Raw genomic sequence first — 26,761 nt, forward strand, 5'->3', positions numbered from 1 at the left:
TTTTATTTTCACAAAATAAGTAAATTAGATATATCAGCAAAGCTGAGCACGGTCGCCTTCTCAGTATTGGAAAAGTGAGCAAATTGTCTACCACGCTGATCCAGTGCTAGGCAGGAAGGCATACATCCTAATAATTTATGTATTTATTTTAATTTATGATATTTACAGGCGGATGGCTATTTGGTACATCTAACGGCAAGTGGTCACAACTGCCCAGAGACATTGGCACCGTAAGAAATTTTAACAATTCCTTGCATCGCCAATGAACCACCGACCATAAAAACTCCAATGTAAGTTCCCTTGTGCAAATAGTTAAACTAACTTACTCACCCACTGGACTGGCTGGACTGTTAGTAAGCAGCCTAGACGTCAAAATATTACAATGGCAATGGACATAAACTTTTAGTTGATTACCTAGATATATGTATATACATTTTAACTTATCTATATTACGTACAAAATAGATATTATAAGTGTGCCCGAAAGATAGATGCATGCTATTGAATTTAAGTGAAGAAAATTGAATATCTCTTAAATTGTTTTAACACATCTGCTAAGGTTTAGCCAGCGTTAGAAATGTAACTTTTTTGGACAAATGAAAACCTACAATAACTGCTCGGTTATCGTTACCGTTCTGTGAAAAATTTAAGTTTCTAACTATTACGGTTCATGAGATACAGCCTGGTATCAGATGGACAGACGAACGGGACAGACGGACAGCGGAGTCTTAGTAATAGGGTCCGTTTAACCCTTTGGTTACGGAACCCTAAAAAAACCGTTTAAAAGAAGTAAGAGGTATATACACATGTATATAATAATAATAATAATATAATATTTAAATGTAAGTACATTTAAGTATTCAGCGGCGTGTTAAAATCCGACAAAGCATAATTAATTCGTAGTTCTCATGGTTTTAAATATATTATAATTTTTTGCTTGTTTATTTTAATTAAATTAAAATAGATATTATCTATCACAATAATAAAGAATACTACTTATTTTATTCGCAATTTGTATTAATTTCTTCAACACGATTTAGCAATTTAACATTGTATAAAATATAGTTAAATAAAAATAATAGTTTGTGGGATATTTAATGTTCGAACTCGTCGAAACAAACCAAACGAGTTCAAAAACAAAGGCTTCACTCGTAGACATTGAAGAATTCCGCTTTCTAACCGCTGGCTCTATCATGAGGCGGCGACGGCGGCGGCGGCGGCGGCGGCGGCGTGGTAGTACTCAATTATTGTGATGTAGTCAGAACAACATTAGCTTCAGAAAATTCAAATTGAACAATTAGAAGTAGGTATCTATAAGGTAGGTATATATATGTATCTATACAAATATAGGGAGTTGTACAACAACTTCGTTAGTATATACAAGTGAGGCTAATATAAAACGTGGAGTTATAAGTTTTTGCCATAAAAATTACTTAAATGAAACGTCTAGGTATTTACGTATAAGTCCAACGTTATTCTGACTTCTGCGCCGTACAAGTAGGTACGCCTCAACATTAAAATACGCCGCATTGAATTCGGGTACGCGGTGTTTACAAACACACACGTGAACTCGTAACTCTCTGTAATTTACAAAAATTGCAACACAATTACCGAACCATAAATATTTTAGAGCTGTATTCATAATCTTAATACATTGTGGATACTTATCAATTTATTATAGTAGAAAAACTTTAAGCCCGTGAAAGTCTGAGAAGGTAATCATGCTCTTACGCAAATTTCCTATTTGTCTCAAAGAGGTGAACGGGGACAGTGCAACAAAACTTATATTCAAGACTAGAAAATAATAGTTTTTCATATAAAATGTCAATTAATCAAGTTGCCAGATGAACGATAAATAGACACTATTTGTTTAATAATAACAACTGTTCAAAGATTCCACTCGAATAGGCTGAACGAAGCGGCCGAAGCGTGAACGTACGCAGTCCCAGCAAAAATAAGCATTCATATTTATAAATAAGATAATCATTTGTTTTTAAAACAAAATGCTATATTTTGATATCGATGTCATCAATACGACGCTATTTGTGTTGTTATTCGTTTTTTAGATACGAAACGACGTCGCACTTTGCATACAACACTGATCATGATAAACTTGCATTAATTTGCATATTATACAATAATATATAATGTTCACCTTCGCAATTTAAACTGAAATTTATCAGAACATTCACATAGGTTTGAACGTAATAGAATTATTCATACTTGTACTTGACATTAATTTCTATTTCATTGTTAGTTGTTATCGGTTTTAAAATGAAACTACTGTCTTCATTAGAATGTGCATATTAATATTTCAGATTGTCATAACAACAGAAGCATTACGTGATTATTTACTGTGTTTATAGATATTTTACGATCAAGTTAATTGCAAAGAGACACGTGTGACGGAATTATGGTAAGTCTGCAAATATCTCGCGTGCCACGAACTACGTGTAACACAAAGTACGTTAAGGTGTATGAACTCGTAACCATATTACAATAGCGACCTACGTTGATTGAGAGTTATCCAATTTATAACTTAATATAACTTGATAACTTCAACAGTACCCTCTGTTGAAGATATTTCCTAGGATTGATTACTAACGGTCACTTAATCCAGAGCGGGCACTCTTACCGAGAGTGAATAATGGTAAAACCTTTAATTTACTAATTGTTAAACAATTAAATCAACTGCTATGAACTGTGTTTGCAACTGATAGGATTCAGTTCATTCTTTTATTGTGATTGTGTAATATGTACCAACTTAGTAATCAAGTCCAGTTTAGCGGACGAAATAAATAAATGTCGTATGTGACGTAAGGCTGCATCTCTGCCTATTTGTAAAAGATGTTGGCTAGTGTTTTCCCAAGTTTAAATTATGAGATCTAAGCAGATGCATAATTAGATCATTTATAAGTAGAACTCCCAAATGAACATGCCAACAAGACTGGGATTTCCTTTTATCACTATTTACTAGAAAAACGCTTATACTTGGAGATTTGAATGGGCATCACACTACCTGGTCAAATAGAAATAACGCTAGAGGCAATCAAATATTTGCATCCTTGTTAAGTCTTAACTTTATTACCCTAAATGACAACAGCCCCACTCGTATCCAATTAGTAAATGGAAGACTTCGTCAGTCCTCCCCGATATCTCGATAGTCACTTCTGATGTTGCAGTAAAGTATGATTGGGCCACTTTAAATGAAACGTTAGGAAGTGAACACATAATTATTAAAACATCAACCAGTTCTGTGCTGCAGCCGTCTTTTATAAAAAAGAGAAACTTTAAAAAGGCTGACTGGAATTCATATAGCCAGATCCTTGAAGATAGATTCGCAAATTTTGTATTGCCCGACAGTTTTCAAGATGCTTATGACTGTTTTGTTGAGGAAATTAACAGAGCAGCAGATAAATATATACCCCTTATAAAAGTTTGTCAGAACCCCGGTGTGGTATTCGTTCCGAAATATTATTGGAATATCAACCTATCAAAAGCAGTAGCTGAACGTCGATTAGCCTTAGGAAACTTTAGACGTAATCCAAATAATTTGACTGTCCTTCAAGAAAAAGTAAGTGAAGCTTAAAGAATCAGTCGGCATGCTAAAAATGAAGGATGGCATACATTTTGTTCGTCAATAGACCATATTACTACTACACATGAGATGTGGTGGAAGACGAAATGGGTGAAAGGGTACAAAAGTCCAAAAGGATATTTAAATAAGAAACAAGCGTATGAACTTTTATATAGTATCAGTCCTGATTATGTTATGCCTGAACAACCTTTATTTACAACTTGTAATGTAAAACTGGAATCACCTATTTTATTGCATGAAATTGAAAAATGTACAAAATCTTCTGACACAGCTCCAGGATGTGATAACATATCGTTTTCCATGATTAAAAATTTGCCTCTTAATGGTAAACGTATTTTAAACTTTCTATATAATCAAATTTTGACGTATAGTTATATTCCAAATCAATGGCGTTATATTCGTATACACCCGATTGCGAAACCTGGTCGTGATTCTTCATGTTTATCTTCACTTAGACCAATTGCATTAATCTCATGCTTATGCAAAATATTTCAATGCAAAGTTTAGAGAGGTATCTAGAAAAAAACGATATGTTTTCACCGTTCATGGTTGGTTTTAGAAAGTATCGATCTTGCACTGACAGTTTAAGCTACTTGGTTTCAAAAATTTAAATAGGTTTTACCAAAGGTCAAGTTACATTAGGGAGTTTTATTGATATAAATAATGCGTATAATAATGTCAATATTAACAGTTTATTATTACTTTTAGATAAAATAGGAATAGGGTCTCGGCTATGTACATATTTGTGGATTTTTTTAAAAGAAAGAAGATTAATTACACTCACTGATAATCTCATGAATAGCAGATACACTGGATGTGGTTTAGCTCAAGGAGATCCACTTTTTCCACTTTTATTTAATGTCGCTACTATTAATATTTGTAAGAGTTTTAACAACGAAATATGTATATCTCAGTACGCAGATGATTTTGTAATTTTTGTTGCGTGTAAAGACGTTAGCAAAGCTGTGTCAGATTTACAGCTGGCACTAAATGTTATTACTAAATTACTACTAGATATAGGTTTAGAAGTATCACCACTCAAGAGTAAAGTATGTATGTTCACTAGAAAGCCCAAATCTGTAAGAAATTATACTGACCTTAAAATTGAGGGTATTAATTTAGAATTAGTAGATAATGTTCAATACTTGGGACTGTGGCTGGATCGTGGTTTTAGATGGGGTAAACATGTTAATAACGCTAGTACCAAAGTTATGAAATTTCTGAACATCTTCAAAGTATTATCTGGACCCGGTTGACCCATACACCCCAAACACCTTAGACGCCCGTACATATCTATTATTCGAAGCAGACTAGATAACGCAAGTTTCCTCGACGATAATAGCTTTAAGTCACATTTATATAAGCTTGATAAAATTCAAAACCAGTCTATGCGTGTTACAGGTGGATTTGTAAGGTCAACTCCTATACCTGTAATGGAATCAGAACTCTGCTTACAACCTTTATTTATTCGAAGACAATTCTTGGCTGCAAAATATATGCTTAAAGTCAAATCTCTTCAGTGCAACAAAATAAACAAAGTATTAAAAGAACTAGTCATTCTTCTCAACAATAACTTCTGGAGACATAAGAAAAAACCGCTACTTCTTATTACTTTTGAAAAATTTAAAGATATCTCACCTAGCAGTACTAATCAATTAGAAATGTTTTCTTTTGATAATTGGATTACGAATATTGATTTATCAAATAATATTAAATTTATAAATGAAATTTCTAAACCAAAACGTTATTATAACTCTTCAGAAATAAATTTGATATGCTCCCAAAGCTTGGATAAATATAAAACTTATTACCGAATTTTTTCAGATGGATCTAAAGAAAATGATGGATCAGGGGCTGCCTTTTATGACGATAATTTAGGATATGGTTTTAAATTCAAAATTAAAAATGAGTTATCTATTATGCATGTGGAACTTTTCGCTATAGCTGAAGCATTATCGTACATAGATACTATAGATCATGATAAAATTGTAATCTTTACAGACTCGAAACCTTCTCTTCAACACTTGGCTCGGTGTACCTCGACTTTTCCAGGCGTCCCGATAACCTATATTATACTGAAACTACTATTGCACTTTCCATCTAAGGTAGTTATATTACAGTGGATTCCGTCACATGTAGGAATCAAAAAGCAGATTGTTTGGCAAGACAAGCGTGTAATGATGGCATTGAAGTAGATTTACATCCTTCTTGTTCAGATTACACATACATAATTAAAAAATCTTGCTGTGACTTGTGGAAGGAATACTTTGATGAAAGATCCAAAGAGAAAGGTATTTGGTATAAAACGATCCAGCCTCAGCCTCCTAAATCATCTTGGATTGATAACAGTCGGTTTGAGACAGACTTAACTATCATGATGCGTCTTTGTTCCGGACATATTCCGTTGAATGAGTTCGCATACTTAATGAGAAAAGTTAATTCCCCAAATTGTACATCTTGCAACGTGGTAGAAGATGCCTTCCATATTATAATGGAATGTGCCCGGAACGAGGACTATAGACAAAATATGTCATTTATATCACAATTAAAATCTTGTGTGGGATACTTAAATAGCATTTTAGCTGATCCCAATACAGAAAAAGCTTCTCAATTAATAAAATTAGTTAAGATCGGCCTTAATATTAGAAAGGATAACGTAATATTATAAGTAGTACTAACTAATTTAACTTTAATTACTCTATTGTTAATTTTACAGGCATATTCGTTTTAACGAAAAAACTCTTTAAGTAAGAAAAAAAAACAATATATCTCGTCTTATCGTCGTCGTCTTCTTGAGATTTTTAACACGACTACATAAAAAATGGACTTCCGTCTTGAATTATTAATTAATTTAAATTGACATTAAAATTTATAATGAACTGAATCTCACATCGATATCTGAAATCAATTCAAAGTGCTATCAGTCTCACGGCGTCATAAGATCTATTAGCAATCAGAATAATTATTATGATACGTGAGACCTCTTAATGCATCGACATTTAAAAATATCGTCAACCAATTCCGGTCAATCACACGTGCAGGCTGTACTCAAAGTGATGCACAAGCAGTGTGCAATTTCATGAGTCTAACAATCCAATGGGGTTTACGTGTGTTTTAGTCACGGGAGTATCACATTGCCCACTTCTTAACTCCGCCTTCGACTTCCGACTTAACTTGCCTTGAGTGAAAATATTCATTTGTCGTTGAACACCCGCTGGGAACGAAGTGATTGTAATTATATTAGAAATCACGTTTTAATTAAAACAAAAAATAAGTTTCATAATTAAATTATTATGTAAAACCGTTGACAACAAAAAGAGGTCTGCTGGAGGCGGAGTAAAGCTTTTTCCTTGCATCACAATTTCTGTCAGTTAACTCTACCGTAAACCGCGTAAAAGAACTTCGTTCCAAAAACCTCGAACCCACGACTACGGATTTATAAACTAGCCATTAGACTAAAAGAAGCAACCGACGAAGCAGTCATAATCAACAATATCGTGGAACTAAGTGGAAGAAGATGCTATAAGAAGTATCCACAGTCATGTACAATTATATCCTTGTTCGTGTGTTGATTATTTATTTTGAAAAAAAAAAACAGTTTTTATTATTTGTAAAAAGGAAGGTAGTTTTTCACCATATCAAAAATGTATATTTAATTAAAATAAGTAGTTGGAATAATTAATTAATTAAATGAAAACATTAAATCGACATGAGCACTTCTACAGGAAGCGTGACTGTTCATTATCTTTAATCTATACTAATATATAAAGCGGAAGAGTTTGTTTGTTTGTTTGTTTAAACGCGCTAATCTCAGGAACTACTGGTCCGATTTGAAAAATTCTTTTTTTGTTGAATAGTCCATTTATAGAGGAAGGCTTTAGGCTATATAACATTACGCTGCGACCAATAGGAGCGCAGCGACAGTGAGAAATGTTGCAAAAACGGGGAAAATTATTCACATTTATGGACTTTCGATGCGTGCGCAGCATAAACGTTTTAAGTTACTCAAAAAATGTGTATGAAAGATATATTCCTCTTTTAATAATAAAAAAAAAGTCCGTGACACTATATGTCTATTCGTTAAGAGTGCGCTAGCAGGCGGGGCGCGGCGGCGGCTGAGGGGGAGGCGGGTCAGCCCCGCCGCCGCGCTCGCCACTCTCACCCGCGGGTGTAGTTCTGCGAAGTAGCAATGCACATAACGACTTAAAAAAATTAACATTCTTAATAGTTAAATTATTTATCAAAATTAGGTTTTGTTATCAGCTTATTTGCTCATTATTTTTTATCGTTTAAAATCGATTACATTTAAATCATAATCTGCTGTAGTTTTAACTTACGATATAAGATAAAATGTCAATGAACATTCCTTCGTACTTTGCAAGTAAACAATTAAAACTTTTCACGGTATAAATAAGGTATAAAAATTACATTACACACGAAAAATGTTCAAAATGGCGAGCGATACTTTCACCGAAGCAGATTAATCATCACTGAGAAAATAAATTATGCGAATAAGCAAATAGGTGAATATCGTTTAAAATGACTACACAAATAAATTAGTAGTTCAATATTTCAAGTAATTTCTATTACGTTCAAGCATATTCAACACGGTTGTACTATAATCACCTTATGAAATAACACCAAAGGAGAAACAATCTAAACTTCTTATTGTTCGGTTTGTTTATCTTATTACGTTTAAGTTAATATTGTTTGTTTTCAACCGACTTCAAAAAGGAGAAGGTTATCAATTCGTCTGTATTTTTTTTTTTATATGTTTGTTACCTCATAACTTTTCACTGGATTTTGATAATTTTTTTTGTTTGAAAAGTAGTGCTTCCCGTGGGGCCCCATTTTAATTTTATCCTGTTACGATGATGGTATCCCTATGAAAACGATATAAGTCTTAAATGTGCATTATGTATGTGCGCGATAAATAGGTGAATAACTCAAAATTGTGCCAACCAATTTTAATGATTCTTTTTTTATTATAAAGGATATACTTCAAGGGTACTATGGTGAAAGTTTGGTAAGGTTCTGAGCATAGGATCCATGACAAAGTAACGGTACGGAAGGGAACTGAACAATTCTAAGGAGCACGTTAGCGATACTCGGCCGAATCTTTTAGAAACAAAAATTTTGACAAAAAAAAACCGACTTCAAAAGAGAAAAAAAATAATATGCTCTAAAAAGTAAAAAATAATTGCTTATTATTCTACAACTTAATAATCAAGTAACTTATTCTACTTACCAATATGTAGGTACGTTCTGTGTTTCCACGCAAGGAGATAAGTATGTACCTACCCACTTTAAATCTAACTTAACACAAACCTATGAATAACAAACAATGATCACAATATTTTTTAGATTTATACTATGTAAAATGAAATTAAAAATATTTAGACTATTTAAAAGTCAGCAAAGTTATTACGATAATATATTATAGTTAAAATTATTGTTATTTTTGGAGGCGGTGTCAGCCAAAGTAGGTTTGTAAATATATGATATAATCCAAATTTGTAAATCTGGTCTATCGATAAATACACTTCTTCTTGATGTTTTTTTAAACCCTATACGTACATAGTGGTCCTATATAATGACAGAAAATTGGAATCAAAATTGAGTGTTTAAGCAAACATGTCTACCGTCAGGTATTACAATTCATGAACTTTTCTCCTAATCCAAGACAAAAAAAAGTCTTTCAGATTTACTATTACATTTCCTGTTGAACGTTTTGTTTGTTTAGGCAGAGTATGAATTTTGTTTGTGATTTATTTATTTACAATTGACTTTTTCTTTTGTCTTACATCCAGATGTCGATACACCTGCATCGAATTGTTAACAAAAAAAATATTCGCAATCGTGCACTATTGTACAATATTTCTTTTATGTTTAAGAAAAGGGTTGTCATAATTGACCGTATAACAATAAGCAATAAAAACACAGATGTTGGTAATTATTAAATTTTATGGCGACCTTTAAGATTTACACTGATGACAAAGAACAATTACTTTTTATGATAGTGAATATATATTATCTATTTGTTTGGGAGGGGGGAGCTCTTAAAAGGACGTGTCGGGCACGCCCGTAACCAGACAAGAGAAAGAAGCGTTACGAGTCACTTGACTACGAACTGTTTCAAACTTTTGTAATTCTATATCTACACCATCCTCATTGTCATTTTTCGAGTTAAATATCGGCTACATTTTTGTTTCACGGTTTGCTTGTGTTTAACGTGATTGTGTTAATACGTAGCGTATTGTTGCGTTATCTTGGCTGACACCGACTCCAAAAATAACAATAATTTTAACTAAAATATAATATCGTAATAACTTTGCTGACTTTTAAATAGTCTAAATATTTTTAATTTCATTTTACATAGTTTAAATCTAAAAAATATTGTGATCATTGTTTGTTATTCATAGGTTTGTGTTAAGTTAGATTTAAAGTGGGTAGGTACATACTTATCTCCCTGCGTGGAAACACAGAACGTACCTACATATTGGTAAGTAGAATAAGTTACTTGATTATTAAGTTGTAGAATAATAAGCAATTATTTTTTACTTTTTAGAGCATATTATTTTTTTTCTCTTTTGAAGTCAGTTTTTTTTTTGTCAAAATTTTTGTTTATTGGAAGTGGTTGTCATCTGCATAATTATTCTGATTTGGTTAGGTTTTTGTTTATTAAAACATATATGGTTTTTTATTACGTTAAAATATCGAAATAATTAAATAACCTTTATAATACTTTTTTTTTCAATACAGATTTCATTATATTATCGGGTACTTAATTATTTACCTTATGTTTGTTTTTATTGATTACAAGATACGTTTTGGTTTAAATTTAATACCTACATTTTTTTTATCTTTTTCGTCACTATAATGCCTAGAAAAAGAACTAACCTTTCTCGGCAGACTGCTAATGCAAAGCGTCTGCGGATTTTGCGTAGCAATGAAACAGCTGAAGACAATACGCAGAGGTTGGCTAATCAAAGAACGGTCAGTGAACAACATCGTGCTAGGGAATCGAGCGTTGAACGTTCACAGAGGTTAGCCTTACAAAATTTCCGAACTTCGGTGAATCGACAACGGGAATCAAGTACTGAACGTTCTCAACGTTTGATCGCACAGAATTCTCGAACTGTGGCAAACCGCGATCGGGAATCAAGCGCTGAACGTTCTCAACGTTTGGCCGCACAAAATTCCCGAACTTCAGCAAACCGCGATCGGGAATCAAGCGTTGAACGTTCCTATCGACTAGCACAGCAAAATGCAAGATCATTAATAAGTCGAACTCGCAGGCAACATAATTTTTTGAATTCTGCGTTTGCTTATGATCGTTCTCTTGACTACGTTGCGTTAAATGATATTGATATTGGCGGAATGGTTAAAATATGCGACTTCTGCCAAGCAAAAAAATGGACGGCAGAAAGTCCTGGACTGTGTTGTAGTGGTGGCAAAGTGAATATACCTAAAATTCCAGAACCAACGTCAGTTTTTAAAGAACTGATATCAGGCTCAAATCCATCCTCAAAGCATTTCTTAAATCACTCAAGGCAGTATAATACACTTTTTCAAATGACTTCATTTGGTGCGAAAGAAATTCGTGAGGGAAACTTTATGCCTACTTTCAAAATCCAGGGACAAGTTTATCATTTGATCGGTAATTTACTTCCAGCTGAAGGTGCACAAGCCGAATTTTTACAAATATATTTTGTGTCTCATGCAGATCAGATATCCTTGCGCTCAAACATAAACCCAACCTTGCAAATTGATCTTATCGACGCTCTCCAAACATATCTTCACGATCATAATACGTATATTCACAGTTTTAAATACAATCTCGAAAATAGATCAACGCATGATTTGAAACTTATTATTCATGCTGATGTGAAACCTCCTAACGAGCATCGAGGTCGGTATAATGCGCCAATAGTAGATGAAGTAGCTGTTCTTTTAATAGATGAAGAAAAAGGTTCCCGAGATATTGTGTTGAATAATAGAGAAGGCCGACTTCAACGAGTTTCTGAAACTCATAGATCGTACGACCCACTTCAATATCCTTTACTGTTCCCCTTTGGAAGTGACGGATACTGTATAAATATTCCACAGCAGAATACTGCTGCTAGATCTAAAACAATATCGTGTATGCAGTTTTATGCATTTAGACTCATGGTAAGAATAAATGACTTTAACAGCTTACATTACTTCAAAGGATTATTCAACCAATATTGTGTCGATATGGCGGCAAAAATGATTTCTGAGAGACTGGATTTCATCAAAAGAAATCAAAAAAAATTAAGAGCAGAAGAGTATATTCATTTAAGAGATGCCGTGGCTAATGACGGCAATACAGACGCTTCTAATATTGGCCAGCACGTTATATTGCCATCGTCATTTACAGGATCCCCCCGATACATGAATGAAAAAAGTCAAGATGCCATGACCTATGTTAGGAAGTTTGGAAGACCAGACCTCTTTATTACCTTCACATGTAACTCCGAATGGGCAGAAATAAAAAATGAGCTATTACCTGATCAACATTCTTACCACAGACATGATTTGGTTTCTAGAGTATTTCATTTAAAATTAAAAAAAATGATAGACCTATTAACGAGGAAAAATATCTTTGGACCATCTAAAGCTTTCGTTTACAGCGTAGAATGGCAAAAAAGAGGTTTACCTCACGCCCACATTTTATTATGGCTGGCTAACAAAGTACAACCAGATTCTATAGATGCAATAATATCGGCTGAAATACCTGACAAACAACAAGATCCAATTCTTCATAATATTGTCATAAGAACTATGATACATGGTCCTTGCGGATTTTACAATCTTGATTCACCATGTATGAAAGAAAACATTTGTTCGAAAAAGTTCCCTAGGTATTTTATTTCAGAAACACAAACCGGCGAAGACGGATACCCAACCTACAGGCGCAGGTCTCCAGATAATGGTGGAAACACAGCGATCATTACTGTCAAAGGTACAGAAATCAACGTGGATAATAGGTGGGTTGTTCCCTATAATCCAGTACTATCAAGAATTTTTAATGCACACATTAACGTAGAGTTTTGTCAATCGGTCAAAGCTATTAAGTACATCTGTAAGTATATTCATAAAGGTTCTGATCAAGCCACATTTTCGTTACAAAATAATAACAATGAGGTAGAAAAATATCTAAACGGTCGCTATTTAAGTTCTTCAGAAGCGCTCTGGAGAATTTTTCAATTTCCTATTCATGAACGTTTTCCAGCGGTAGTTCATTTAGCAGTACGTTTGGAAAATGGACAAAGAGTTTATTTTTATAACAATGAAAATCTTCAAGATCGCGTCAACAACCCATCACCAACGACACTTACAGCGTTCTTTGTTCTTTGCAAAAGAGATGATTTTGCAAAAACTCTTTTATATCACGAAGTACCCCAGTATTACGTTTGGGAAAGAAATTCCTTTTCTAGAAGAAAACGTGGTCAAGATGTTGAAAGATATCCCGGTGTAAAAAAAGATACAACTTTAGGCCGCGTCTATAACATTCATCCAACACAAACTGAATGTTACTATTTAAGAATGTTACTGCAATATGTTCGCGGCCCAATGTCGTTTGAACATCTAAGGACCGTTAATGGTGTTATTTTCCAAACTTATCAATGCGCTTGCAAGGAATTAGGCTTATTGGAGGGAGATGAACATTGGCAAAATACCATGTCAGATGCTGTCATGTCCGAACCAGCCTCAAAATTAAGAGAATTATTTACTATCATCCTTATATTTTGCCAGCCATCTTACCCCTTAGAGTTATGGAATAAATTTCGCAATGATTTATGTGAAGATATATTAAACAGAATGCGTAATGAAAATCAGGATCTAACATTAGCCTATACTGATAACGTATACAATGATGGACTTATCTTAATTGAAGATAAAATTCATGAAATTTCAGATAAATCATTGACTGATTTTGGGCTTCCTGCATCAAAATGGAATAATTCACATAATAATTTAGATCCTTTAGAAGTAGCACTACGGAAGCCGTATGATGTAAATGAATTAAATGAGTATATTACTGAAAATGAACCAAAATTAGTCAATGACCAGGTGACGGCGTACAATCGTGTTATGTGCAGTATTCGTTTTAACGAAGGAAAAATATTTTTTTTGGATGCTCCAGGTGGAACTGGAAAGACTTTTATTACTAATCTCATATTAGCAAAAGTAAGGTCTCAGGGAAAAATAGCCTTGGCAGTTGCGTCGTCAGGAATTGCGGCAACTTTATTAGCAGGTGGACGCACAGCTCATTCCACTTTTAAGCTGCCTCTAACTGTTTCTTTACAAAAAGATAGCGTGTGCTCTATTCGCAAAAATGGCCCTCTGGGTAAAGTTTTACAAGACGTTTCTTTAATTATCTGGGACGAATGTACCATGATCCATAGAGCTCATGTAGAGGCTCTAGATAGAACTCTCAGAGATATTAGAAATTGTGATAAAATTATGGGTGGGATTACCATTATGTTTTCTGGGGATTTTCGACAAACTTTACCGGTAATTTTAAGAGGAACTAGAGCAGACATTGTAAGGTCTTGCCTTAAAAGTTCACCGTTATGGAAATTTGTCCATACCTTAAAACTATCTACGAATATGAGAGCACATTTGGGGGGAGGAAGTACAAATTTTCCTTCAAAGTTACTTTTAATAGGAGATGGAAAAGTACCTCATTCTGAAAATAAAATTGAAATTGATCGCGATTTAGGAGAAAAAGTGACTAGCATAGAGGATTTAATATCAAAAGTTTACCCTAATATCGTCGAAATAGAAAATAAAAATTACCAATGGATGTGTCAAAGGGCAATATTGGCGGCGAGAAATAGTAGCGTTGACGAAATTAACGACCTAATTTTAACCAAACTTCCAGGCGATATAACTACCTACACATCTATTGATAATGTAATGGATCAAGAAGATGCTGTCCATTACCCACAAGAGTTTCTCAATTCTTTAAACCCGAGCGGCCTTCCACCACATTCCCTGAAGTTAAAAATAGGTGCTGCGATAATTTTACTCAGAAATCTTAAACCACCAAATTTATGTAACGGGACCCGCCTTCAAGTAAAATTCCTTCGCAATAACGTGATCGTTGCAACAGTTTTGACTGGTCCGGCAGTTGGTCAAACAGTGCTTATACCTCGCATCCCAATGATTCCAAATGATTTACCTTTTAATTTTAAAAGAATTCAATTTCCCATTAAGTTATCTTTTGCCGTAACCATTAATAAATCACAGGGCCAAACATTTAAACACGTAGGAATCGATTTACGTCAAGACTGCTTTTCACACGGCCAACTATATGTCGCGTTGTCAAGATCGGGTTGCGGGCAAAATCAGTATGTTCTTCTACCACAAGAAAACAAAACTAAAAATATAATCTACGCTGAAGTACTGTAAAACATATTATTAAATCTTATTGACGATTATAATAACAAAAACCAACGTGAGCAATCAAACGATAATCATGATAGTGTTTCCAACAACTACGCGAACGAAGTCGCGGGCACAGCTAGTTATACATAAAAGTTGTTTTCGGCCCGCCGTAGCCGTCGTATTAACGTCACTTATAACTAATTAATTATAAGCGAAACGGGTTTACTATTCAAAGGGTGCTTGACCCATTATAACAATACATACCATAACATTACGCCTGAGAATATTTTTGTAGATATCAACACTAGTGAAACTTTTAATTAAAAAATATTATTTTTACTAAATTACTAAAAAAAATTTATATTTACCAAATATATGTATCTACTAATAAACTTCCGCACGTTCCTGCTTTTCTAAATCAACCGTCGCGATCGAGGCAATAATCGATTTGGTGGTAGGGCTGTACCACCTGCTCATGAGTTCCGGTTTGAAGTGTGAGCGAGCTAGTGGTACTACATGCACAAGGAACATAACATCTGAGTCCTCAGGTATTTGCCATTTAAGGAAATATTTCTTGCGGCGCCAATGACTATGAGCGATGGTGACCACTAACCATCAGGTGGCCTATTTGCCAGTCCGCCTACCTATTCTATATAAAAACAAAGTATAACTAGTTAGTTTATTTAGTTTATATAAAAACAAAATTCTAATGACCAAATCTGGCATAAATTTAAATGCACATGGTTTAACATGTAAACGACTGATACCAAAAAGTATCGTAAAGTAATTCAGTTCATTGTTATTTTTATGGATGTAGAGGAGCAAGCAACGGGAACAGCGCTCCGTCAAGCGACGTAGCTCTCGGCTGGGCATTCGACAATTTGTAGTAGAATCCGCTACAATTATAATTAATCAGATCTAGTAGCTAGTAGTGCGTTGTTAATGATGTTGTTTTTGTAGTAGAGTGCCGGGGGCGGGGGCGTGCGCGGTGCGGAGGGCGAGGTCGCACACGCAGCGCTCGCGACGCTCTCCCGTGCGTGATGCCAGTGCCACACTGTCGCAGCGACGGAGATCAGTGCCGCGTACCGTACGACTGTGTGTCCTACTGACTCGCGGCTATCGGCCCACGTCGCGCGCGAACTTGTCACGGCGCAGAAATAATCAGTTCAAGTTCAAGTCTCCCGGAGGTGGTCAGCAATCATATAAAACTTTGCGTGAAGGAGGCGCCGGCGAGTTCAAACAAATCGACACGAAGACAACGAAGAACCCATGCATGAACGCCGACGGCTCTGTGTGATCATTCTGAAATTAAATTATTGAGTGCTCTGTGATAGTAGAAGTGTTCCATGCCTCGCTGTAACTCATACTGCGCTGATATATGTGCCAAGTGATGAGCAAGACGGCGGATGATTTGATTTTTCACAGTTTTTTCTCTAGGTAACTAACTGATATTACTTATAAGCACAATATTATTACTTTATATGCGCGGTGTCAATCAGATGTTTAAACAGGACGTAACATACGGATACAAGGAAATGCAGAACCAAGTGTCCCGCGCCTCTGCAAAACTATAACTTAACGTGTTCAACTAATTACTCAAACGGACGTATTTTCAAAACCCTTTGGACAACAAATTGACAAACATAATAAATATATAGATCAGCAAACATATGTACATACCTATAAAAGCAACTTACTCAGAGAGTATTGTAAACACACGCCTTTGGAAACATAGATTAATTATCTTTAGTGCAAGCGCGAAGAAATACATCGATAGAATTTGTATGATATGTATTTTATTGGGAGAATGAACACAGTCCAGACCTCCGTTTCGCAATATATACGTATGGTATGATTTAGTATCGACTCATCACTAACCAAGATGCTTTCCCTACTTAACACTCCTCACTGCGACTTAATGTGCGAGGACGTGTTTATACGACATCAAAACAGTTTCGGAAGTATTTGAATAATTCTTCGAAATCAATTACTGTCTATAGTATAGCATAGTATAGCATAACGAATTGGCCGCGATTGGCTCCGATATATCACAGGGAACATCGAAAGTGAATGCCAACGGGTTTTGATATTATATTTTATTTATAGGCTGTGGAACTCACAATGTTGCATATTATTTATTAAATATTGATGATTATTTGTTTAAGATACCATAGAAATTCACTGATAGTTCGCTATAATTTGGCGCACGCTTATAACACACTATATGTCAAAGTCTATAAAGATAGAGGTATCACAGTGTTTTGTTTGAATGCGCTTTTCTCCAGAAGTACCAGCGACATTCATAAGTAGATTTTGTTAAAATTGTCTAAAAATCCTAAGGACCGAATAAATTCACGATACTACCCTAACCTAACCGTAAATAGCAACCGATGTGACAAAGCTATGTGTTATGAGATGTGTTTTATATGAACTGCTCTAACTACTGAGATTAAAATAATAAATAATTTTAAAAACTATAATAAGTGAAGCTACCACCGGTTCGGGATGTAGAATCTACCGAGAAGAATTGGCAAGAATCTCAGTAGTTACTTTTTTTTCAACATTTAAAATACAAAGTTATGTTAGTTAAATACAATTATATATGTATATAATATATCCTGCCTGGAAGTTAATGTATTCTTGTATATATGAGATATACTATTGTCTATAAATTACTATATTAAATATATTCAACCATAATTATTATTCGTTAGATATTATATATATACATATATATATTTTAATTATTTCTCAATCTATACCTACTGGTTTTTTTCGGAAATAATAAACTACTTAGTAATTTAGTTCGATGAAATACTTTGAATATTTTATTCATATTTTATTATTATTCACACAAAAAAAAACCAATTGAACTTCCTCCTCATTCAAGTTGGCTGAAATAATGAAATTAAGTAATTTGAATTAATTGAATAAAGAGTCGAAGAAACACCGCCGTGAAAGTTCTAAATGTTTTTTTGAGTTTCGGGATCTTTACGTTTCCCATTTGGCGGTTAAGAAATCGAATGAGATAAAAACTTTTTGAGAAAAAATAGAAATAACCAAATAATTATTTATTCATTGTTTCAATCAATTCAAATTTAAACGCAATATACTATATATATGCTCATGTACGTGTGACGTTTACACGTCAGAGTAGAGTTCGTTAAAGTTCCTTCAATTTTATTAATATTTTACTAACAATCATTTTATTCACAAGAACCAAGGTCAACCTACTGTCAGTTTGGGACACGGATTATATACGTATAAATATAGAAAACTTAATACGTAAAGCAGTCGATTGGAACTGATGAATTAATAATTATTATACTTTTTTAAGAATTAACAATTCAAATTTTATTCTATACTCTGAAATTCTAATTGTTGCCGGTTGTAGAGCTGTACATGTGCAAGCGCATTTGGGTCGGTAGTCGCTACCACCGCCTTATTAGCTATAGCTCTGTACTTACTTGAAGCTAAAAGAGTAAGTCAGTGTAAGTGTATGGTTTACAATCAGATGCCTTGATTAGATGCGCATATCAGTGTAAGGCGCGGAATCTACGGGGGGACAAAGTACCGCCTTGGACTAGGCAAAAGCTTTACAAGAACTCATTCAAAATAAATGTAAATTTTTTATACATTTTTATAAAATATATAAATGTATTATTTTTTAATAACAATAAATTTTTACAAGCCCATCGTTTTTACAAAAACTTACACATCTGGAGAACTAGCTGAACCCGCAGCTACGCCCGCGTAGTTTTTGGTTTTTGATAAAAACCTTGTTCGGCATTTTTGATTGAGTGAGTTGAAAAATTAAAGTAATTTTAAAATATGAAGCATAATATACATAAGTAGGAAGCAGCGATAGTCTATCGTGGAGATTGTTGGCAACGCAAATGTTCTATTCAAATCAAATCAAACAAATTTTATTCAAGTAAACTTCACAATGAAGCGTTTTTGAGTCGTCAATATTTAAACACAACCGTCGTTTCGGAAAACAGCTTCCAGCGAGAAGAAACGATAAGAAACTCGCTATTTACAAATAAACAGATTTACAATGCTGTTTTTCACAGTTTGTTAGTGTCCTGTGATGGAACTCGAGCCTAAATCCAGGCGTTTTTTTTATAAAAAGTATTCTTTAATGAATGATTAGATTTATTTATTAATATAGTCTTAATAAACTTTTTAAATTTTGTAAATGGTAATGTGTATTATAGTGGTAATTATATATTTCCCGGTATATTATTATATTTGCGTATACCATTTCCCAAAAACGTTCTCTGTACCGTATGCAAACGGAACGTAGGGGTTACAAGTTTATTCTTGTTTCTTGTATTAATAGTATGTATATCAGCTTTTATGGAATATTTTTGTATATTTTTCTGAATCAACATTATATTATCATAAATATATTGTGAAGCAAACGTTATTAATACACCTGTTTCTTAAAAAAAAATCTCGTAATTATGTCGTAGAGCTAATATTGTAAATAGTTCGGATAGCTCTTTTCTGCAGAATAAATACTATGTCAATATATGCGGCATTACCTTACAACAGCTCTCCATATGACATATGTCTATGAAAATTACTAAAATAGACTAGCGTAGCAGTAATTATGTCTGTCATTGCAAAAACCGTACTAGTTACTTTCCCTGCATACAATTGGGCTTACAAATGGGTGTAACACTGATTTATCGGAGTCAAGTCCATACCTAGAAAGACCGTAGACAAACTCAAGCCTTGAGCTAGGTACTTAATATTTCAATGTAAATAAAAAAGTCCTGTGATAGATCGCTTAGGGTAACAATAAAATCAGAGGTACTTCGCATATTTATTTCTATTACTTCTTATTGATTTAATAATTTCTGAAGGAGAAGAGGTTAACATATGCATATGTATTTTTAAGTTTTTCCGCTAGCTATTACCGAGAAAAAGGGTATCAGTGCAACTCAAACGAAGCCATTTCACGTATATATCCACGTCTTAATTATAGTATGATATTGTTTTGGCTATATATTTATTTTTTGAGTAGGTCACAGTCGCAGCGCCAACGGCGAGCGCGCGTCACCTGACAGCGCGACGGCCGGCGTCCGCGGTGATACTTTGAATATTGATTATTATGAGGTTTGTCATCGGAGATACCTAATGTTAATGTCTGCAAAATATATTTACGTATAAAAACCCGATAGAAATATTTACTTTTATTAAGAATACTTGGGAAATCATTTTTGAAGCTTTTGTAAAACTGTATAACTGTAACTGTGCTGTATGTTCTAGGAGCCGACACGCTGCCTATTTTCTGTTAATTCTGCTTGTAAATCCACATAACGGTGAGTAGAATCCATAAAAACTCTATTTTAAAGTAACTAATGTAAATATTCAAAAATATTTTGATAAAAGACAATAAAAATAGTTTCGCATATTATTTAAATCTTACTCTAATGGATTGTTGTCATATAATTAGGTGGACGAGCCGATACAAACAAAAATGAAGGCCTGGTTTTGGCGGTGACAGCGAGTGTGCCCGGAGAGAGTGCCATCGACGCACCAGCTCTAGCGGAGCTGGCTGTCCTCAGGTTGCGAGCGGTGGGTGAGAAAGCGCGGGCCGTGCAACCACCGGCGGCCTGCCTGTCTCCGGGCACCTCTGATATTCGTGCGTGCCGCAACGCTATAGTCGCAGAGTTAGCACGAGGCAGCTTGCACGTTGCTTTCCTGACCGTCCCGGCGGCTAACGCACCAGCGGCGTGGTTGCTGCACGAGGCCGGCCTCGACGAGTTGGGAGATGTAGCGCCTCCAGTGCGTCGACTTTGCATCGCGGCTCCACCGGCCCGCTCCTTACTCGATCTCTCCGATTCGACCCTTGCGCAAAATTATTACGTTTCTCCTGCTGACCTCGCAGCCGCTCAGAACGAAACTCTCGCGACTAACAACAGCTCTTCATTGTTAGTACAATATAGTTGAAATAAAATTAAAAAAACTTGTTAAATATAATAAATAAATAATGTTATGTTATTTTTTTCATTTCTCAGAAACAGCCGCCAAGACGTCGTTTTAATTCCCGAGTGGTGTGTACCGAACGAAACTAAATGCGCAACGTTGTTGAGCAGAGACGCGGGGGAAGCGCGCTTATTGTTTGATGTGATACGCTTTTATCATCTACACGCGAGCGTTCGCCCGATGGCCGCCCCATTAACCGCCACGACAAGAGCACTCGGTACACGTTCTTTAATTTGTGATTGGGATCCTGAACGAATCGGTCTCGGAGAATACCCTCGTAATCTCATGTCGTCACTCGGCCCTCCGCCTTGTGACGCTTACTCAGACGCCGACGAATGTCCTTTTGAAAGTCGTCGTCTCGTGAAGCTGGTAAACGCCAGGGCCTTATCTCGTTCTCGTGCAGCGCTACTGGCACTGTTACAACTGCGGTTAAACACAGGAGAGTTGCACGAACTGACTCATTTAGCTCGCAATACAGACCCTAAAAAGGCAGCAAATCAATTTCTTGTCACTCATCCTGCCAAAAATGTCATCCGAGAAGTACGGGTCGCTGTACTTTTACCGAATACGACGCATCGCGAAACCTATGACGCGTCATCTCTTGCAGCTGCCGCAGCTCTCGCGGAAGCTGATCTTGAAAAAAATTGGTCGGGATCAATTCGATTTAAGGTAAAGTAACCAATAAATATTTATAATTAAAAATATCTGTTTCGAATTGTTACCGTTGTAACGACTAACCGTTACTTTTCATTTTCAACAGACGGAAACTTACGACGATCACTGTGATGCGACTCGCGCCGTTCAATATCTGTACGACGCCCCCGTTACGGGTGAGTACGACGGGTTGTCGGCCGTGGCTGGTCCCGCATGCGGGTCCGCATTCGCCGATGTGGCGCGCCAAGGCCTCGAATTTCGCTTACCTGCCATCGCGTATACACCTCAAGCGCTCCCGACTGCTTCGTTGGCATTATTGGCTGCTGGAGATGCACGCATGTACGCGTCCGTTTTTGGCTCAATATTTGCAAAACTTCGATGGCGTCGCTTGGCCGCTCTCAGCGAGCCTGCCACTCGAGCCTCCTTAGCTGCCGCTCGCCTTCAGGCTGACATCGTGACCCATCTCGAATTACCAGACGATCGACCCGACTACGATCCTGAAATATTCACAAAGGTACTTATTAAGGTCAAAATCAAAAATGAAAAAGTGGGTGCCCTTGTTATATACTTAACTGTTAAAGTAGCTAAATTATATTATGGCTATTCGTCATTATGTAGTGAAAACAATTGTACGCAAGAAAATACATCAACTGGATTGTTAGGCTGCTGCAGAATGACACGATTAGGGATTGCAATCCGGAAAAACGGATCCGGTAATACTAAAAACGATATGTAACTGCAAACGTATCTGGCAGACGAAACAGGTAAAGAATAACGCCTTACTTTGGATTACCGCTAAAAACCTAATTAATTTTTTTTTACCGTAAGTTGTTGAAACTATTTTTTTTTATTTATAATGCAAACTCATTACTGCGGTAATTGTGCCACTCATTAGACAGATTTATCAAATAGTATTTAACTGAACTGATCCGGCCGGATCGATGGGAATCCGGTCGGATCCGGCCGGACTGAAAATCACGCCGGATTGCAATCCCTAGACACGATACACGACACGTTCCTCGGCAGAGGTAAAAAAATAGCATATTTTTAATTTAATCATATGATACCATGGTCATTTTATTTGTATTTTAACAGGTAACGACCTAAGGAAGTAAGTTCGTTAATCAGTATTTCATAAATCTTTTGATGGTAGGTTAGGTAGGGATAGTGTGAGCCCGTCTGGTTGGGTACCATCACACATCAGCTGATATTCTATCGCCAAGCAGCAATACTTACTATTTTTTGTTCTAAATAACGTAATTTTATTTAATAGTTTTTACCAATTCTACTTTAAAAAGTAGAAAGATCTACCACCTACTTTTTTTAATTCGCAAAAGACTCCAGAAAAAATATGTGTTATTCGTAAAAAAATTCTCTGTGTTACAAAAATATTTTTATCTTAGGTTAGGAGGTATTATATATACTAAAAAAAAAATCGAACATATAAAAATTAAATAATGAATCAAATTTAATCCATATTTTACTTTTATAATTATTTACTATAGTTCAATTATCACAAATTTAAGCGAGTAAATTCACTAGAACTGACGCACGATTTATTATATTCAGGCATGCTATTATATAACTAAATTAGCTGCAATTATGCCATTCTTTCATTTCTTGCGAAGAAGACGGCCTTTAGTATTTCATATCATATTGTATAACTCGTAACTACCCTTTGGCAGTGGGCGCAACGAGTGTTGGAGGTGAACGGGCGCGTGATTTACCTGTGCGTGGAGGACGCGCGTGCGGCGCGGGCGGCGCTGTGTGCGGGACATGCGGCCGGCCTCACGCCGCGCGCGGGCGCCGTGTGGCTGCTGGCTGCCGCGCTGACTCCCGACGCACTGTCTCGGTCTGGGCCCACTGATCGTTGTTCGCGGGAGCAGCTTCGAGAGATGCTGAACGGGCACGTGAGCGTCGTGCCTGAGTGGGCTTTACCGTGGCTAGAGAATTCTGAAAACGTTAGTTTTAATTATTAGTATTATTTGCCTAATATTTATAGTAAATATACCGTTATTTTCCGCGATATAGATAACAAACTATTTACGTTCTTTTGGCTAAGAACATTTTATTACTTAAATATTTTTATAAAATTGAAAATAAAAAATGCAATCGGCAGAACAAGACCACTATGAGCGAAGGCGAAGATAGCGCCGGCGCATGGCGCGCAAGGTGGCGCACGCAATGTGGCTTCATGGGCGGCGCGTGCGCACGCGTGGGCCCGGACGCCGCGCTGCTGTACGACAGCTTGCGACTGTGGGCTCTTGTGCTCGGCCGCCTGTTCACCGACCAACCCAAAGCACTCTATAACCTACATGATCTCGGGCTCGTTAGGTAAGATATTCTTCTCAATTTTAAGTGAGCTGCGATACGTGCCCCGCGACATGGCGGCGCGCAACTGCCTACTCAGTGCGCTTAATCAACTGAGTGTTTTCAAGCTGGCTGACTTCGGCACGACTCGCTTAGCTTTCGAGAACGATTACTACCTATTTATCTAGAAACTGAAACTAAACATTGGTTGGCAGACGAGCATATGGGCCACCTGATGGTAAGTGGTCACCACCGCCAATAGGCAAAGGCCCTGTAAGAAATATTAACCATTCCTTACATCACCTATGCGCCACCAACCTTGGGAACTGAGATGTTAAACATGAGACATGGCAGCTTGCAATCAGTTATTATATATTTTACGGACACATATAAATGTACATCCATTCGAAATATGATTAATAATGCTATTTATTTTATGAGTTATTGAGTTACTGATGTGATAAATCTTTATTTCATTTATTTTAGATCCTTGGTTTCAAATGCAACGAAAATTGATTTTAAAGGACTAACAGGACAATTTAATTGGGTGGCGGCTGGCAAGGATGACGACAATGGTACCGCATACGCACGTGCGGCGCCTCTCGTGGTGCTTCAGTGGGACGGCCGTTCCCGCCGCGAGGTCGGACGCTGGGAGCGCGACCGGCTCGAACTGCACGAAGACTTACTGATCTGGCGGACGGCAGACGGCCGAATACCAGACGATGGCGGAGAACAATGTGCATTACAACCGATAGCAAATCTCTTTCGCTGCGATTGTCGCACAGCTTTCGTGATTCTTGGATCCTTATTGTTATTGTTAGCAGTTGCAGCAATTAGCGCTATAGCGTTCTATTGCAAGAGGCGTGCAGAACGCAAGTACCGTTCCCGACTGGAGGCACTGGGACTTCATTCGATGTTGCCCAAGACTATCGGTCTCGACCGCTGGGAGATACCTCGAGAACGCGTCGTCATCAATAGGAAACTCGGCATGGGTGCCTTCGGAACGGTCTACGGTGGCTACGCTCTACTGACGGAAGATCGCGGGTGGACCGCTGTCGCCGTGAAAACACTAAAGGCGGGCGCAAGCACGGAGGAGAAACTCGATTTTCTGTCGGAGGCAGAAGCCATGAAACGCTTCGATCACAAAAATGTGGTCCGGCTCCTTGCCGTGGTTACTAAGACCGAGCCCGTGTGCACTGTCATGGAGTACATGTTACACGGGGACCTCAAGAATTACCTGCTGGCGCGGCGACACCTAGCGTGCGCGGGTGCAGCCGGCGAGGACGCGGAGGAGCAGGTATCAGCGCGACGCCTGACGTGCATGGCACTGGACGTGGCGCGAGCGCTGTCGTACCTGGCACAGCTGCGATACGTGCACCGCGACGTGGCGGCGCGCAACTGCCTAGTCAGCGCGCGCCGAGTTGTCAAGCTGGCTGACTTTGGCATGACTCGCTTAGTTTTCGAGAACGATTACTACCGATTTAGCCGAAAGGGGATGCTTCCGGTGCGATGGATGGCTCCCGAGAGTCTCGCACTCGGGGTGTTCTCGCCCGCGTCCGACGTATGGTCCTTCGGCGTGTTGCTGTATGAAATAGTAACGTTTGGATCCTTACCTTTTCAAGGCCTCAGCAACAGCGAAGTACTCGTGAGAGTGAAAGGAGGCCAGACGCTTGAACTACCGATCGGACTGAAGCCCCAACTGTAAGTTTTGTTTTATTATAATGTATTAGAAATCATTATATGGTAAATTCTAGTTATATAGGGTATCCGTAAATTTAACCGTAAATCGTCGGCTTAAATCCTGTAACACATCTTTGAGGTTTCTTGTGCTTAGTTTGTAGTTTGGGTTAATTTCATCCTTTACGATGAATAAAAAATCGCGACATCGGAAAACCAGTTGCACTCTAAAATTCAGTTAAATGCACATGAATCAGCTTAAATGTTCTCAAGAAGAGGAATGCACTTCACAGGCATCCATGGGTAGTTTACGAACGTAACCTTACGTAACATATCGCACCGCATCCGTTTCAGCGAGGGCCTGATCAAGTCCTGCTGGCAGCACGACTACAAGGCGCGACCGACGGCGTCCGAGGTGGCCGCGTTCCTGGCGGACGCACCGCGGCTACTGGCGCCGTGCCTGGACGTGCCGCTCGACACGCTTTCGCTGGACGGAGAGCCCCCGTGGCGCGTACCGCGGGAGCGCGCCGAGGCTCGCTGGGTGTCGTGGGCGGCACCCGCTTCGCAGGCCACCGACACCACGTACCTGAGCGCCGACATACCCCGCGAGACGGACCGGTTCTTGACGTGACACTGCTAGTGCAGGGACAATTAAGTGGCTGGTCGTACCTCGAATATCTTATCATTCCGATATTTTCTAGTCAATTGTATGTAATAGATATTATCTTATGTAAGTTAATATAATTTATTATGATTAAATAGAATATATTATTTATTTATACGTATGAGTGTGTGTAAACGTGGATAAGGATATTTCCATTTTGAATGAAGGGTTTGTTGTCCACCCAGAATTATCCGCAATAACGTATGGTGTAATTATATGTAAAGGAATTATTTAATAATAAAATAAAAATATGAAATTTATTAATCATTATTATTTTAATTTCCCTTACAGAAGGTTCAGCAAATATTGCAAATTATTAAACGAATGAACTTGATGAGTTATTTGTATTTAATTATATCTCTGTACTCAAAATGATTGACACAAAAGTATAATTAATTGGAGCTCGTTAAGAACTACTTCATTAAACTTGCAACACTACTGATC

General features: G+C 37.0%; 1 protein-coding gene across 2 annotated transcripts; it reads left to right on the forward strand.

The window, feature by feature from the left end:
• The first annotated feature begins 15,978 nt into the window (after nt 1–15,978).
• LOC113395796 (uncharacterized) lies at nt 15,979–26,577 on the forward strand. 2 transcript variants are annotated; one of them, XM_064220243.1, is made up of 10 exons: nt 15,979–16,452; nt 20,045–20,139; nt 20,293–20,345; nt 20,480–20,957; nt 21,045–21,681; nt 21,773–22,180; nt 23,352–23,627; nt 23,786–24,000; nt 24,463–25,677; nt 26,008–26,577. In XM_064220243.1, the coding sequence occupies exons 2-10, from the start codon at nt 20,135–20,137 to the stop codon at nt 26,282–26,284; spliced, it is 3,564 nt and encodes a 1,187-aa protein (XP_064076313.1). In that variant the 5' UTR covers nt 15,979–16,452; nt 20,045–20,134; the 3' UTR covers nt 26,285–26,577. The 2 variants fall into 2 exon arrangements, with proteins under 2 accessions (XP_064076313.1, XP_026489247.2); XM_026633462.2 differs by having other exon boundaries at nt 20,048–20,139.
• Nucleotides 26,578–26,761: the final 184 nt, after the last annotated feature.

The sequence above is a fragment of the Vanessa tameamea genome, chromosome 4, assembly GCF_037043105.1.
Source record: "Vanessa tameamea isolate UH-Manoa-2023 chromosome 4, ilVanTame1 primary haplotype, whole genome shotgun sequence".
NCBI classification, from domain to species: Eukaryota; Metazoa; Arthropoda; class Insecta; order Lepidoptera; family Nymphalidae; genus Vanessa; species Vanessa tameamea.